The following is a 13130-nucleotide window of genomic DNA, read 5'->3' as shown; positions in this document are numbered from 1 at the left end:
TGGTAGCTACATCTGCTCAGAATCCCACTGTGCTGTATGAAATGCAAATGGGAAACCAGAGGACTGTTTCTGCTCCACAGGATCCATTTTCCAAGTTTTGGATCAGAATCCAGAGATGAATACAGACAGATGGGGTTATGTAGAAACAATATAACACTGCCTTTTTGTGCTTGCTAGAAAGGTGTTAGGAATAAATAATTTCTCTAAATACTCCTGTTCTAAATTTTGTGTAATTTCAGTATCACAGCCAATCCCTAAAATGCCTGCAGTCTCTATTTTTTTCCTAAGGTTGTTCTGCCATCCAAAATTAATCAGGCTTGCTTGTGTTTTTTTTAAGCTAATGTTCAGTTGTGAAGGTTACAGACACTGCTGGTTCTGGTAGGAGTTCAGTACCTAAGGAAAATTCTAGTGCAGTTTGGTTTGATGAAGGTGGCTGTGATGGAGAATTGGCTTCAGCCTGTTTTGGGTTTGTTTGTTTGTTGGATTCTTTATATTTTTTTTTCAGTTCCCTGGAGGATTAGGAGCTTGTGTATTAAAAATAATGTAGTTAGGAGTTCTGCTTACTGTTTAACCACGTATCTGCAGGATATCACTTTGACCAGGACATCTACAGGGGGTCACTGTGGTCTGATAGCAAATAAAGAATTGGCAGTACTATTGGTTTTCTTCCTTTTCCTGTTGTGACTTTCAGATTTCCTCCCAAACATGGGTTGTCCAACTTTATATGTCATACTTATGATGTAGATTCTTAGACCTATTTCACCTTTTTAGACTATCCTATGGTAGAAATAAAATAGCAGAACTTTTCCCTGCCTCCTTGGACAAAGCAGTCTGGAAGCTGACAAGAGGGAGAATGAGTCAATAAATTACATACCAATAGCACAAATGGCATCTGGATGCTCTGAAGGTGAGAAGGGGTTGCTGTCATAATCTGGTTTGACCTCTTTGTAATTGGAGTGGTGAAAATCAGTTTATCTACGTTCCATGAAGTTCATAAACTCAGCTATCATAGCATATCTTTTGGAAAGGAAAGCTTTGCACTGCAAAGGTTATTTAAAATAACCTTGCATTCAGTAACATGGAAAGAGAAATTTTACAGTGAAGGATTACTGGAAAGGACTTTTTTCTCACAAAGGCAGGTGGTGGAATCTATTCCTGTTTTGACCTGAAATGTGAACAGAGTGTTTTTCATTAAATTGGCTTCTGCTTTTCTTTCCTAGATGCCAGTGAAGTCCTCTGGTTGCAAATGGTAATGTGCACCTACAGCAAGGAGACATAGTTGAATGTCACATATTGATGTAAATTGAACAGTTTTTGCTTGTTTGGGGGAAGAGAGGCACCTCCAGCTCCTTCCCCCAGCTCTCATAGACATTATCAACATGTTGTTGAGCATAAAATACTTGACGCTGGTTATGACTGTGAGAGAAGTTGAACCACCTAATTTTTTAATTTTTCAGCTTGTTCAATAGAACTGGACCACCAAGATAAATCACTCAGGTTGTCCCAGGCAGGGTCAGATCAGCTGTTAAAATAAGAGTTAGAAATGCTGGAGGAGAAGCAGTAGAGCTGAGATCTTGCTTTGGGTATTTCTGTAACACCAGGAGTTTGTATAACCCTAGTTTCAGTAGGAGTATTTATATTTAACCTGACATATGCATAACAGACTGGAAGGGTTCTTTTTTAACTTGTACAGCTCTGACTTGTAGAGGTAATTTAAGGCTATAAAAGTACTGCTTCTTAAACTCTTATTTTTGGAACCTCTTAATCTATTTGTAACAGAGAACAAGGTCATACAGTCCCTTCAAGCTTTATCCTTATTTCCTGCAAATCTCATTAGTGCTCTGGAGCACAAGCAGACAGCTACGTCTTAGTCTTGGACATCCTGGTAGGATTCTGAGAGGTGCTAATTACTGGGATAAGGGGACAGTGAAACATAGTTCAAGCAACATCTCTTTGCCAGATGCTGAGCTAGAACATGTTTCAAGCTCAGTGAGAGTGTGCCAGTCAGTGTAAGTGCTGGTTTAAAAAGCCATTTAAAGAGGGAAGAAAGACCCTTCACTGGGTCACCTGTGTTGTGCAGTAGCAATAAAATGCCTGGCAGTTGGTTAACATGGATTGTCCTTTTTGCTGCTTGACTCCCAGAGGAAGAGAAGCTGATGATTCCAGCAGAACCATGGGGCTGTGCTGCTATTTGGGGTCAGGACTTTGATGAAGAAGGGGCACTCACTGGGACAAATTCCATGATGGGTGCTGCCTACCCTCTGCTAGGTTCTCAGGCACTCCTAAGCTTAGCAAGGCATCCAAAATCCAGAGGCAGGTACCAGGCAAAGCAGGTAAGCAACAGGAAAAGGAGAGGTGAGAGAGGGAAGTGAGGGAAGCCTGGAACCAGTTGACAGAAGAGCTTGGAAGCAGGGAGTTCCATACTGGGAAACTTAACATGCATCTAGGCATTTTTCTGGAATCTAACAATAATTTATTAATGTAATATAATAATTATCTGTAATACAATAGTTCATCTGTTGCCTTACAGAAGATAAGATGAAAAGATTACCTAAATCTTAAGATTATTCACTTCCATTTGACAATTTGAGGAAGAAAAGGAAGCAATCTAGTGATGTGTTTTCCAGGAGGATGATACATGTCAGAGGAATTTGCTATAAACCGACCTAGATCAATAGATACACAACATAATTACCCTACTTTTTTTTTTTTTTTTTTTTTTTCTTTTATTAGTTAGTGACAGATTGGGAGCAGTTATTGACTTGGGTGCATTCTGGGTCATCAGATGCTCAGTATTTTGCCAGATTATTGAGAGGGAAAAATAATCAATGCTAATTAAATGTGGATCATGCAGCTCCAGAAATTTCAAATAATTTGTAAGATAAGATATGGAGGGAACATGAAGCTAATGTATTTTGATGGTAGGTGAGTAAAAATAATTTGCTGCACCTTATGTTGTGAGAAACAGCTTTGTGTTGTGGGAGGAGGGTTAGGCTTGCATAGGCTTGTTTATAAATAAGGATATTTTGGCTTCAAGGAATGATTCTGGACAGAGCAGCCAATTAGAAAAGATTAGGAATATAGGGCACACAGTGAAACATTTGCAGCAAGGGAGAACTCCAGGGTTTCTGCTGAGGGACATTTCCAGAAGATGCAGGCAATGAGCATCCCCATCAAATAAGAACAAAATGGAAGAGCCATGAAGGTTAAGTGTTTGTTACCAAGCACTTAGGCACCAAGACAAGTTACAAAATGGTTTTCACATGTGAGGCCAGACATGGACCGTGAAAGATGGCTCAAGTGTCATCATAGAAAGGGGTTGGAAGGGACCTGAAAGGTCATTGAATCCAATCCCCCCTGTCAAAGCAGGATCACCCATAACAGGTCAGACAAGAACATGCCCAGGTGGGCTTTGATTGTCTCCAGGGATGGAGACTCCACAACCTCCCTGGGCAGCCTGTGCCAGTGCTCTGACACCCTCACGGTGAAAAAATTTTTCCTTATATTTATGTGGAACCACCTGTGCTCCAGTTTATAACCATTGCCTCTTGTCCTGTTGAATGTATTGAGTATATGCATTGACTCCATCCTCTTGGCACTCACCCCTTATGTATTTATAAACACTGATGTGGTCACCCCTCATTCTCGTCCAAGCAGAAGAGCCCCAGCTCCCTCAGCCTTTCCTCATAAGGGAGATGTTCCACTCCCTTCAGCATCTTGGTCACCCTTTCAAGAAGTTCCCAGCCCTTCTTGAGCTGAGGGGATCCTGATGTTGAATCCATTTCAGACTCACCTCTGTGGTTCTGGATATCCCTGCATATCCCTGATGAGTTGATGTGGGTCTCTTGGGTAGAGAAGGTGCTGTGGGCCATGGCCCATGGTGGCTATTGCCCAGAGGCCTGGCACCCCTCGAGGGTAATGCTGCCCTCAGAAAGTGGATGTTAACATAGAATCAAGGTTGGAAAAGACCTCTAAAATCAAGTCCAGCAAGTGACCTCCAGCCACTAACCACTAAACCACCCACTGTAGAGCCATAAGGTTAGATCTGTGCTGTCCCCTGGGCTACTGTAATGCTGCTGTGGTCCTTGCAAATGGTTGGTGGGTAAATTTTGTTCAAGTTCAGGGTCCTGCAAGAATGTCTTGGAGGACTGGGAATGTGGCTTTCCTAATTTGAGGAGCTAATTTATGTATAAAAGTCTGTATATGCAGTAAAATTATGTATTAAATTATAATTTTGTTTTAATTACTTGGAATAATTATAATTCATACCCACAGGTAACCGTAATTAATGTGTAATAATGACAGACAAAAATGGCTTGGGTGTAAATTCCTTTAATGTAAGTGCTTTCTGTTGTGAACTGGCAGCTAATGTAATGTCCTGGAAAAATCCTGCTGCTCAGTGACTGTCATTTGCATAAAATGGTCAATCAGTCCTCCTGCTTGGTTTAAAGCTGCCCAGGGCTGACTGTGTAGCACTGCTGAGTATCAGGGCACATGGGAGCTGCTCCTGCTCCACGAGGAACAGCAGGAGGCTGCCCCAGATAGATGAATAGTTCCTTTTTTCCTTTCTGCCCAGCACTACAATCTAATAAACCCAAACAAAATTTTAATTTACACCGAGGCTTCCCGGCTGCTTGCTGCTTCAGTAATTCAAGGAGTGATGTATCCTCTTGGCAAGTTCACTTGTGGGTGACTTCTTCCTTACCAGCTCTCAGAGAGCTGGGTGGGTGTCTGGTTGAGTTCTCACTGGAGCCCTGACATTTACTTTGCTGTGCAAACCAAAAATAGCAGGGGCTGTTGATTTCAGTGTATCGGATGATTGCAGTGGAGCAGAAAGCATGTGGGCTGCTGCTGTCCTTCCTCCTGAGGAAGAAACTTAAGTACTTGTGTGTCTCAGGTACACACACAAAATAAATAGTTTGTAGATGGAGGAAAGGAGGAGGCAGGCTAGGAAAGGGAAGGTTTGTTTGTTGAAATGTGATTAATTTTTTTTCCCACTTATGTTAAAGCAGCATTTAAAAAAAAAAAAGTTTATTGGGCCAGTTAATTTATCCACATTCCCACTGACAAACGAGCACAACACTAACACAAAATAAATAGAAAGAGGTTATTTGTGCTTTTGCTCTCAGAGCTCTCCCTAGAAGCAACTGAAAGGCAAGTGGTTAAAGGAGTGTTCATAGTGACAGAGGCTCTTGTAACTATTAAGAGTTTTACCTTTCAGTCTTCAACAGGAACAAAGAAAACAGGGGTCACAGACAAAAAAATAGGTTCCTAAAGGTTGAATGCAGTGCTCCTCAGGACCATAAAAACTCAAGATGTTCTGCAGTTTGGACAGGAAAAATGCAAAGCAAATAGCTCCTGGGGTGGGAAGTCTGTTCAAGAAAAACTTTGACCCAGAAAAGAGTGAAATATTAAACTGCTCTTGTGATTTCATTAGAGAAGTTAAAATGGTTATAAATAATTTGGCATAATTTGGAGCCTTTTTTTTTTTTTTTTTGGTACTGAGAGGTTTTATTAAAATTGTTGCAGACAAACAGACTGGTTAATTTTTTTTTTTTTTTACTCTTTCACCTTCGTGTGAACCATTGATCTGTGTTGTGTGCCTCTGGAAATATTGGCAGTTCTGTTAGAGAAACCTGAATTGCAGCTTTTCAGTGAAAGAATGGAGCACACATAAAGGAGCTTGTGTTATCAGTTATTTATTTTGGTAAATAATGTTATGAACATAGGCCTTGTCAGAAAAGCACTAGTGAACCATCAAAGATTGCTTCCTAGAGCAAGAGCCATCAAGTCCAGCCTAGATGTTTCTGTCAATATCTAAACCCCAAATACTAATTCCTTAAACATCTGTGTAATTCTTGTCCCCTGCTGGGACATCTGAATGCTTAGGGACCAAACAGCTTGAAAACAGAGTGGAGATTTAGATCAGATATTAGGAAGAAATTCTTTACTTCGAGGATGGAGAGACACTGGCACATGTTTCTCAGAGAAGCTGCAGATACCCCATTGTTGGAAGTGTTCCAGGCCAGGTTGGATGGGGCTTTAAACAACCCAGTCCAGTGGGAGGTGTCCCTGCCCATTCAGGGGGGTTGGAACTGCATGATTTTTAAGGTCCCTTCCAACCCATTCTGTGATTCTGTGAAAATAATCTACTTCTTCCCTTAAATATATCCAAAGCTACTTGTTTCTAGAACTAAGGTGATTATTATTTAGCCTGCACCTTGGAAGTTAAAAGGACTGTGAAGAAACAGTTGTAGTGTTCTCCATTTTTCTTAATTTGGGATTTAACTGTTTAGTGCAGGAAGTGTAGCTTTAATTTCACCCCCTGTCTTGTAGATAGATAATTAGGAAGAGGTGTCACTTGAGGGACCTGTCACTAATTTTCTTTTTGGAATTATCGTAGAAAAAGTGGGATTTCCTTGGCTCAGAGAAAAGGGGAAAAACCTCTTAATGGTTAGGTCACACCCTAGGAGAAGTAACTGGCCTCCAGCACCCTGCACAGCTGACACTCTCAGAAATCCACATTTCCAGTTTGTGTCTAGGCCCAGTCCAAAATCTAAGGGATATTTTTTCTGTTTACTTGTCTGGGTATTGTGTGGACTGGGAGGTATGGAGCCCTAGCACCCAGGAAGGAGGTGGTGGTTATCTTGAACTGTTAAAATATTCACCAGACTTTTGTAGTTTAAGCTTGTAGTTAAAAACTACCCAGATTATCCTTCCTTGGGAAGGAAGAATGATTGCCAAAAAAAAAAAAAACCAAAACAGTCAGAGAGAAAGAAGATACTTTGGTAGGCATGAATGAAGTGTTTGTGTAGAGGCTGAAAGAGAATTTCTGTAAGACCACAATGCAGACATCTTCATCCCATGGTTTAATTTATTCCAACTCAGCTGCACAGGACATTCTCTTCAATTTTGTGAGAAAAATCATGTCCACAGATTCCTGACTTTTGGTTTCTTCTCTCCCAAGATTATTACAGTCCTGCAATGCTGGGCCTGAAAACTGACCAGGAAGTCCTTGGAGAACTTGTGAAAATGAAGGTCCCGGCTGTGGCAGAGCTGATGGAAAGACACGGTGTCATGTGGACACTGGTGGTGTCACGCTGGTTTATCTGCTTGTTCATTGACATTCTTCCAGTAGAGGTAAAGGGTAACAGCAAGTTCACTTAATGCACACTCCTAATTGTTATTTAATTGATAGTGCTTTATTAATAACCAGAGTCTGCCTTCTCCCCTTTCTGGCAGACGGTGCTCCGGATATGGGACTGTTTATTCTATGAAGGCTCAAAGATCATCTTCCGGGTGGCCTTAACATTAATTAAGCAACACCAAGCTTTTATTTTGGAAGCCACAAATTTCCCTGACATTTGTGAAAAGTTTAAGCAGATCACCAAAGGACCATTTGTAACGGAGTGTCACAGCTTCATGCAGGTAAATTCTCTGCAGCTTTTAGTTGTTACCAATTAAAACCAAGACTGATTTAGAAATGTTTTGCTCAGTCAAAAAGATGGATAGATTTAGATTTTGCAGGAGTTGCCAAAGGGATGGAGAACATTTTTGTATAAGAAATGCAAACCTGACCCTGACCCACCCTGACCATTACCTGACTCACTTACTAGAGAAGTCTGTAGCTTTACCAGGGGCTCACATTATGGACATCACTGGAAGGTCGCTTAAACCCCTACATTCTCCTGACTATTATCTCCTCCTACTATTTCATGTGGGCACCAAAAACTACAAGGAAGGATTACAGAGTGCTGGGAGCAGCAGTGAAGGACTCAGGAGCATGGGTAGTGTTCTCATCAGTCCTCCCAGTCGAAGGAGAAGGGCAGGAAAGGGCTGACAGAACTGGAAAAGCCAACAGATGGCTGAAGGAATGGTGCCATAATCAGGGCTTTGGCTCAGCCATAAGGCTCATTTTGATAAACCTGGTCTGCTGAGGACCAATGGTGTTCACCTGTCAGAGAAAGGGGTCAGAGCCTTTGGCCAGAGGCTGGCCAGTTTTGTTAGGAGGGCTTTAATCTAAGGATGCCAGGGCAGGCAATCAGTTCTTTCCACACCCACCACGTTGAGGACAGAGCTACTAATAGTTGCCCTGGGCCTGGAAGAGAGTCACAGGTTGCCAGAAAAACGTGTATAGAGATGGATACAAGCCCTGCCAGCAAGACTGCTTCAAAGGTGCAACATCTCAGTTCACATGCACAAAGTGTGGGGAACATACCAGGGGAGTTGCAGGTCTGCCTTTCTGCAGGGCTGTGATGTTATTGGTACCACTGAGATGTGGTAGGAAGGCTCCTGTGACAGGAGTGTGGGGATGGCTGGGTATGAACTGTTTGGCAAGGAGAGGAAAGGCAGAAGAAGAGGGGGTATGGCCTTACACAGCAGTGAGCAGTTGCAGTCCATGGAGCTCTGCCTGGGGATGGATGAGGAGCTGACAGAGACCCCCTGGGTCAGGACTGAAGGGAAACCAGGGGCAAGAGATATCATAGTGGGTGTCTGGTACAGGGCACCCTACCAGGATGACCAAGGGGATGAGGCCCTCTTCAGACAGATAGGAGCTGCCTCACACTCTCAAGCCATTGTCCTCATGGGGAAGTTCAATCAACCTGACATCTGCTGGAGGGACAACGCAGCAAAGCAGCAGCATTCCAGGAAGTTCCTCAGGTGCAATGATGACAGGTTTCTTCTCCAAATGGTAGAGGAACCAACCAGAAAAGGTGCTTAGCTGGATGTTGTTCTCACCAGCAGAGGTGGGCTGGTGAGCGATGTAAAACTCAAGCAGGAGATGAGGCTGCTGTGACCATGACACTGTAGAATTCAAGATTCTTAGGGCAGCAAGAAAAGTGCAAAGTAAGCTGATGGCACTTATTTAAAAGGGCAGACTTTGGTCTCTTCAAGGATCTGCATGGTAGGGTAGAATGCTGTAAAGGCCTGGATGGGAAGGGAGCCCAGGAAAGGTGGTCCATATTCAAGGATCATCTCCTCCATGCCCAGGACCAGTGTGCTCCAGTGAAGAGGAAGGCAGGCAGGAGTGATCATTTTTTTTGGAAGAATGATTTAAACCCCCATATAAAGCCATTCACACTCTGTCATACAGGGGAAAATATTCTTTTTACCCTCTTTATCACTTAAGGCAGAATAGGCATTGCAGAATAGACACAAAATGAATTCTAAACTTGAATGTAATAAATCTTTGTAGTGCCAGAATATAAAGCATTCTTTTAAGAACAGAAAGGTAGCACTAAGTTTTTGTTTCCAGCCAAAAATCCCCATTAATTTGAATGCTCAAAGTCTTATGACAATCTGCAAACTAAGAATTATTCTTGTAAGTTATTTATAGGTAGGATGCCAGATCTGTGTAAAAACTCAAGAGTTTAACTCAGCAAGTGGAAATGTGGAGAAGTTAGTTGCAAAAGAATAACAGGAGCACAGCTGTCATACATCACTTGGCCAACTTTGTTACCATCGTTTGCTTAGTGTGCAGAAAGCTACATCCCTGTAGGTGACTTTCACCCCTAAAAGAGTTTGATGCTCATGTTTGAGCTCCGTGCATAAGTCTGTCATAGCAGGATATCATTCACCTTACGTTTCATTTTTTTGAAGAAAAATTACCTTAACTTAGTAATGTTTGTGAGCCTTTTAATTAAAAGAGCAAAGTTAAAAAAAAATCAATTCCATGTACAGCTTAATTTAGAAGAGATGTTTGAAGGCTTCCCATTCCAAAAAGTGTTTAGGATTAGGATTTTGTTAAAATGTTAACTGCCATGGAAATACCAGTTTAGAGACTGATACAAACACTTGAAGGATTTCCCCCCACACTCCATTAATTACATTTTGTGGCAGCTCCTTGCAGAAAATCCCCACTTTTTTCTTGCAGTTACCCCAAATAAAACAGTTTATTTAAACTGTATTGGTTACTGTAGTGAGCAGGGTTTCTAGGCAATTAAATAAACATTTTAGAATAGGCTCTTACGTAACTTTGAAATATCTACTTTTGAGTTTGGGCTTCTTAGGTTTTTATAGCAGTACAGATACTAGAACCAGTAAAGGTGATGACATTTGAGTATTTTATGCCTCCCCCCTTGAAAAAAACCCAAAAAGCTTAAGTTTTCATTTAATGCAATACAGGCTTCTTTACCAGGATGCTGTTCAGAACTACCTCATTTCTAATCTCATCTCCAGAGTTGCCAGGTACAGCCACAGAGAACTGAGGAGCCCACACATCATAACTGTAGATTAGAGTGCATAAACTTGCAGCTTGCTTCTTAGTTTTGTTCAGTCAGAAGTTTTAGCTGAAGTAGCGGAAACAAATTTATTGTTCTTGAGCAAGAAGTCAAATAAAAAAAAATAATTTTCCATATACACTAGTACCCTGGAAGGCTTGGTAGATAAGAGCAGCAAAGGTAGTATAGCAGGGGATTAAGACTGATTTTTTTTTCCAGTAGGAATGTACCATTTTATGTATATGTTCCAGAGCCTGTCTTACGGTGCTAGTGCCACATGGGAAATGCTTTGCAGCATTACCCCGGATGGCTTCATGTGCTCTAAACCACCCAGACAAATGCCTTCTACAGTAATTTTAACTGGACACTTTTACTCAAAGTTGCTTTGGTATCGTTGCTTCTCCATCCCTGGAGACATTTAAAAAGAGACTGGATGTGGCACTCAGTGCCATGGTCTGGTAACTGCAGCGGGAGTGGATCAAGGGTTGGACTTGATGATCTCTGAGGTCCCTTCCAACCCAGCCAATTCTATGATTCTATGTGTTACAAGCTCCAGGTTTATTATGTCTTTACAGTAGAGCAGATGAAGATGCTGCTCTGTTAGAAGGAAGCCAGACAGCCAAAAGCACTTTCCCGGTGCTGGATATTAAAACAGGGATTTCAGCTGTCAGAGAATTATCTAAGAATTCCAGCATACTGTCCACACACAGAAATCTAAATAATAATTTTCTCCTTTTTCCCCCAGAAAATATTCACAGACCCTGGAAGCCTGTCCACGAGCACAATCAACAAACTCCGAGAGACTTGCAGAGAGAAGCTGCTTTCTCAGGGATAATTCACCAGATTTAACCAGGTGGTCAGATATTACAGCAATTGACACATTCCTCTGTTTGCACCGACTCAAGCACAGTTTAAGTTTTCCATGAGTTAACTGACACTTGACCAATTTTTTTCCTGCCTTTGAAGTCAGTGTTGTTAACACTTTGTACTGTACGTCAGACTTTAACTGGAACTGATGGTTCTGTTGTTGTTGTTTGTTGTTGCTTGTTGTTTTTTTTTAAGGATTAAAGTGTTTTCACAGTAGAATGTGATCAGTGTCAGAACACTCCTTTTTTAAAAAAAAAAAGCCACCATTCATGTCTTTTCAGGGCATTTTGCAATGTTAAAACAGGTGTATAAAATTACATATCCTTCCTACTGTATTAACTGTGATACCCCTATTATTTGTACAAAATAAATTAATTTAATTTGTCAGAACCTGTTTCTTGGTATGGAGAAAAGTCTCTCTTTCCCGACTGCCACAAGTTGGCTCAAATATAAGCACCTTTCTTTTTCCTTGCACTTCAGGAACTCAATAAATACGGAAAAGTGCAAGGCAAGACAGGAAAAACTTCCCTTTATTGTAAGTAGCAGTTACTCCATGCAGTATGTAACAACTCCTTAGGTAAAGGCAGCAGGGACCATGTGCACATCCAGGCTACAGGAAGCAGCAGCAAAAATTTCTCTGTAATTACTCTTAATATTTTTTAATGCTTGTTCAGGGTTTCCTAGCTTTAGCACAGCAGGTAAGAAGTAATTAGATGTAAGGTAAGAAGTCTGGAAGATGTAAAAGATGCTGTACTGCTGCTTCATGCTGGTGTACTAAGGTTGCTCTGCAGGTGCTGTATCCTCATATTCCTCTGTGCCTAAAAATGCTGGGAGAAGCATTTGTAAAGACAGCCACGAGCAGATTCCTTCCTTGATAGAAAACGTCGGGCAGTTCCAAAGCTGCAGCTTAATGGAAGTTCTAACAATCTTACACCCCTGCCAGCCCTGTTCCGACCCTGGGCCACTTCCAGCCCGGCTGTGGCCACCTACCTGCGAGTTCCTTTATTGACCTGACAGAGCCCCCTCGTGGCCAAATCCTTTCCCTCTCCTTCCTACTGAGGAGGGAAGACTGAGGAGAGGGCACCGATTTGGGCTTTTTTAATCGTCCCTATTGAACAGCTGTTGTGGAAAGCCTCACCTTTTACCACCACACTCCTTTTCAGATTCTACTCTGAGCCATCTTCATTCCTTGTCCAGGAAGGCTTATCTCCTCTTATCTCCTCCTCACACCCCCCTTGCAGATTCTTCAGCAAGTAAAAAAACACCCAACTTTTCAAAGGAAGTAAACAGGTGCTTTTTCTAGACAAGACAGCTACTCAGCAGTACAGTTCCAAACTATCCCATCCCTGTGATACCAGACACCTTGTTCCTTGAGTATTGATTTGTAAGGACATCAGCAGTACCATGCTTCTGGTACAGCAGCAGGTATCAGGAAAGACAGACTGCTGTATTCACCACCATGGGTACCAGGGACCTTCAGGGTAGCAGGGGTGGTGGTCCCAAGTACACCAGCCTTGCTGCCATGGGTTCAGTGCTCCCTGTCAGGAGTGTTCTGTGTCAGTGGGCCTTGTGTCCTGCTGTGTGTAACAAGTACCATTAACACCAAAATCACAGAATCACAGAATTGGCTGGGTTGGAAGGGACCTCAGAGATCATCAAGTCCAACCCTTGATCCACTACCGCTGCAGTTCCCAGACCATGGCACTGAGTGCCACATCCAGTCTCTTTTTAAATATCTCCAGGGATGGAGAATCCACTACTTCCCTGGGCAGCCCATTCCAATGCCTGATCACCCTCTCAGTAAAGAAATTCTTTCTAATGTCCAACCTAAACCTCCCCTGGCACAACTTGAGACCGTGCCCTCTTGTCTTGCTGAGAGTTGCCTGGGAAAAGAGACCAACTCCCCCCTGGCTACCCCCTCCTTTCAGGGAGTTGTAGAGAGTGATGAGGTCTCCCCTGAGCCTCCTCTTCTCCAGGCTGAACAGCCCCAGCTCCCTCAGCCTCTCCTCATGCTGCTGCAGGAGGAAGCCAGGGAAGCTTTAA

At 42.3% G+C, this 13130-nt stretch overlaps 1 protein-coding gene across 2 annotated transcripts in view; it reads left to right on the top strand.

The window, feature by feature from the left end:
- Positions 1–11477, top strand: part of GRTP1 (growth hormone regulated TBC protein 1) — a 40841-nt gene extending 29364 nt beyond the window's left edge. For both annotated transcript variants that reach the window (XM_071744144.1, XM_071744136.1), the window contains 3 exons: positions 6968–7140; positions 7243–7428; positions 10966–11477. In XM_071744144.1, coding sequence (XP_071600245.1) covers positions 6968–7140; positions 7243–7428; positions 10966–11055 — 449 coding nt within the window. In that variant the 3' untranslated portion in view covers positions 11056–11477. The remainder of the gene's footprint in view (positions 1–6967; positions 7141–7242; positions 7429–10965) is intronic.
- Positions 11478–13130: the final 1653 nt, after the last annotated feature.

The sequence above is a fragment of the Heliangelus exortis genome, chromosome 1 (genome assembly GCF_036169615.1).
Source record: "Heliangelus exortis chromosome 1, bHelExo1.hap1, whole genome shotgun sequence".
NCBI lineage: Eukaryota > Metazoa > Chordata > Aves > Apodiformes > Trochilidae > Heliangelus > Heliangelus exortis.
The sequence above is the reverse complement of the archived record's forward strand: the minus strand, read 5'-3'. Positions and strand labels throughout refer to the sequence as shown.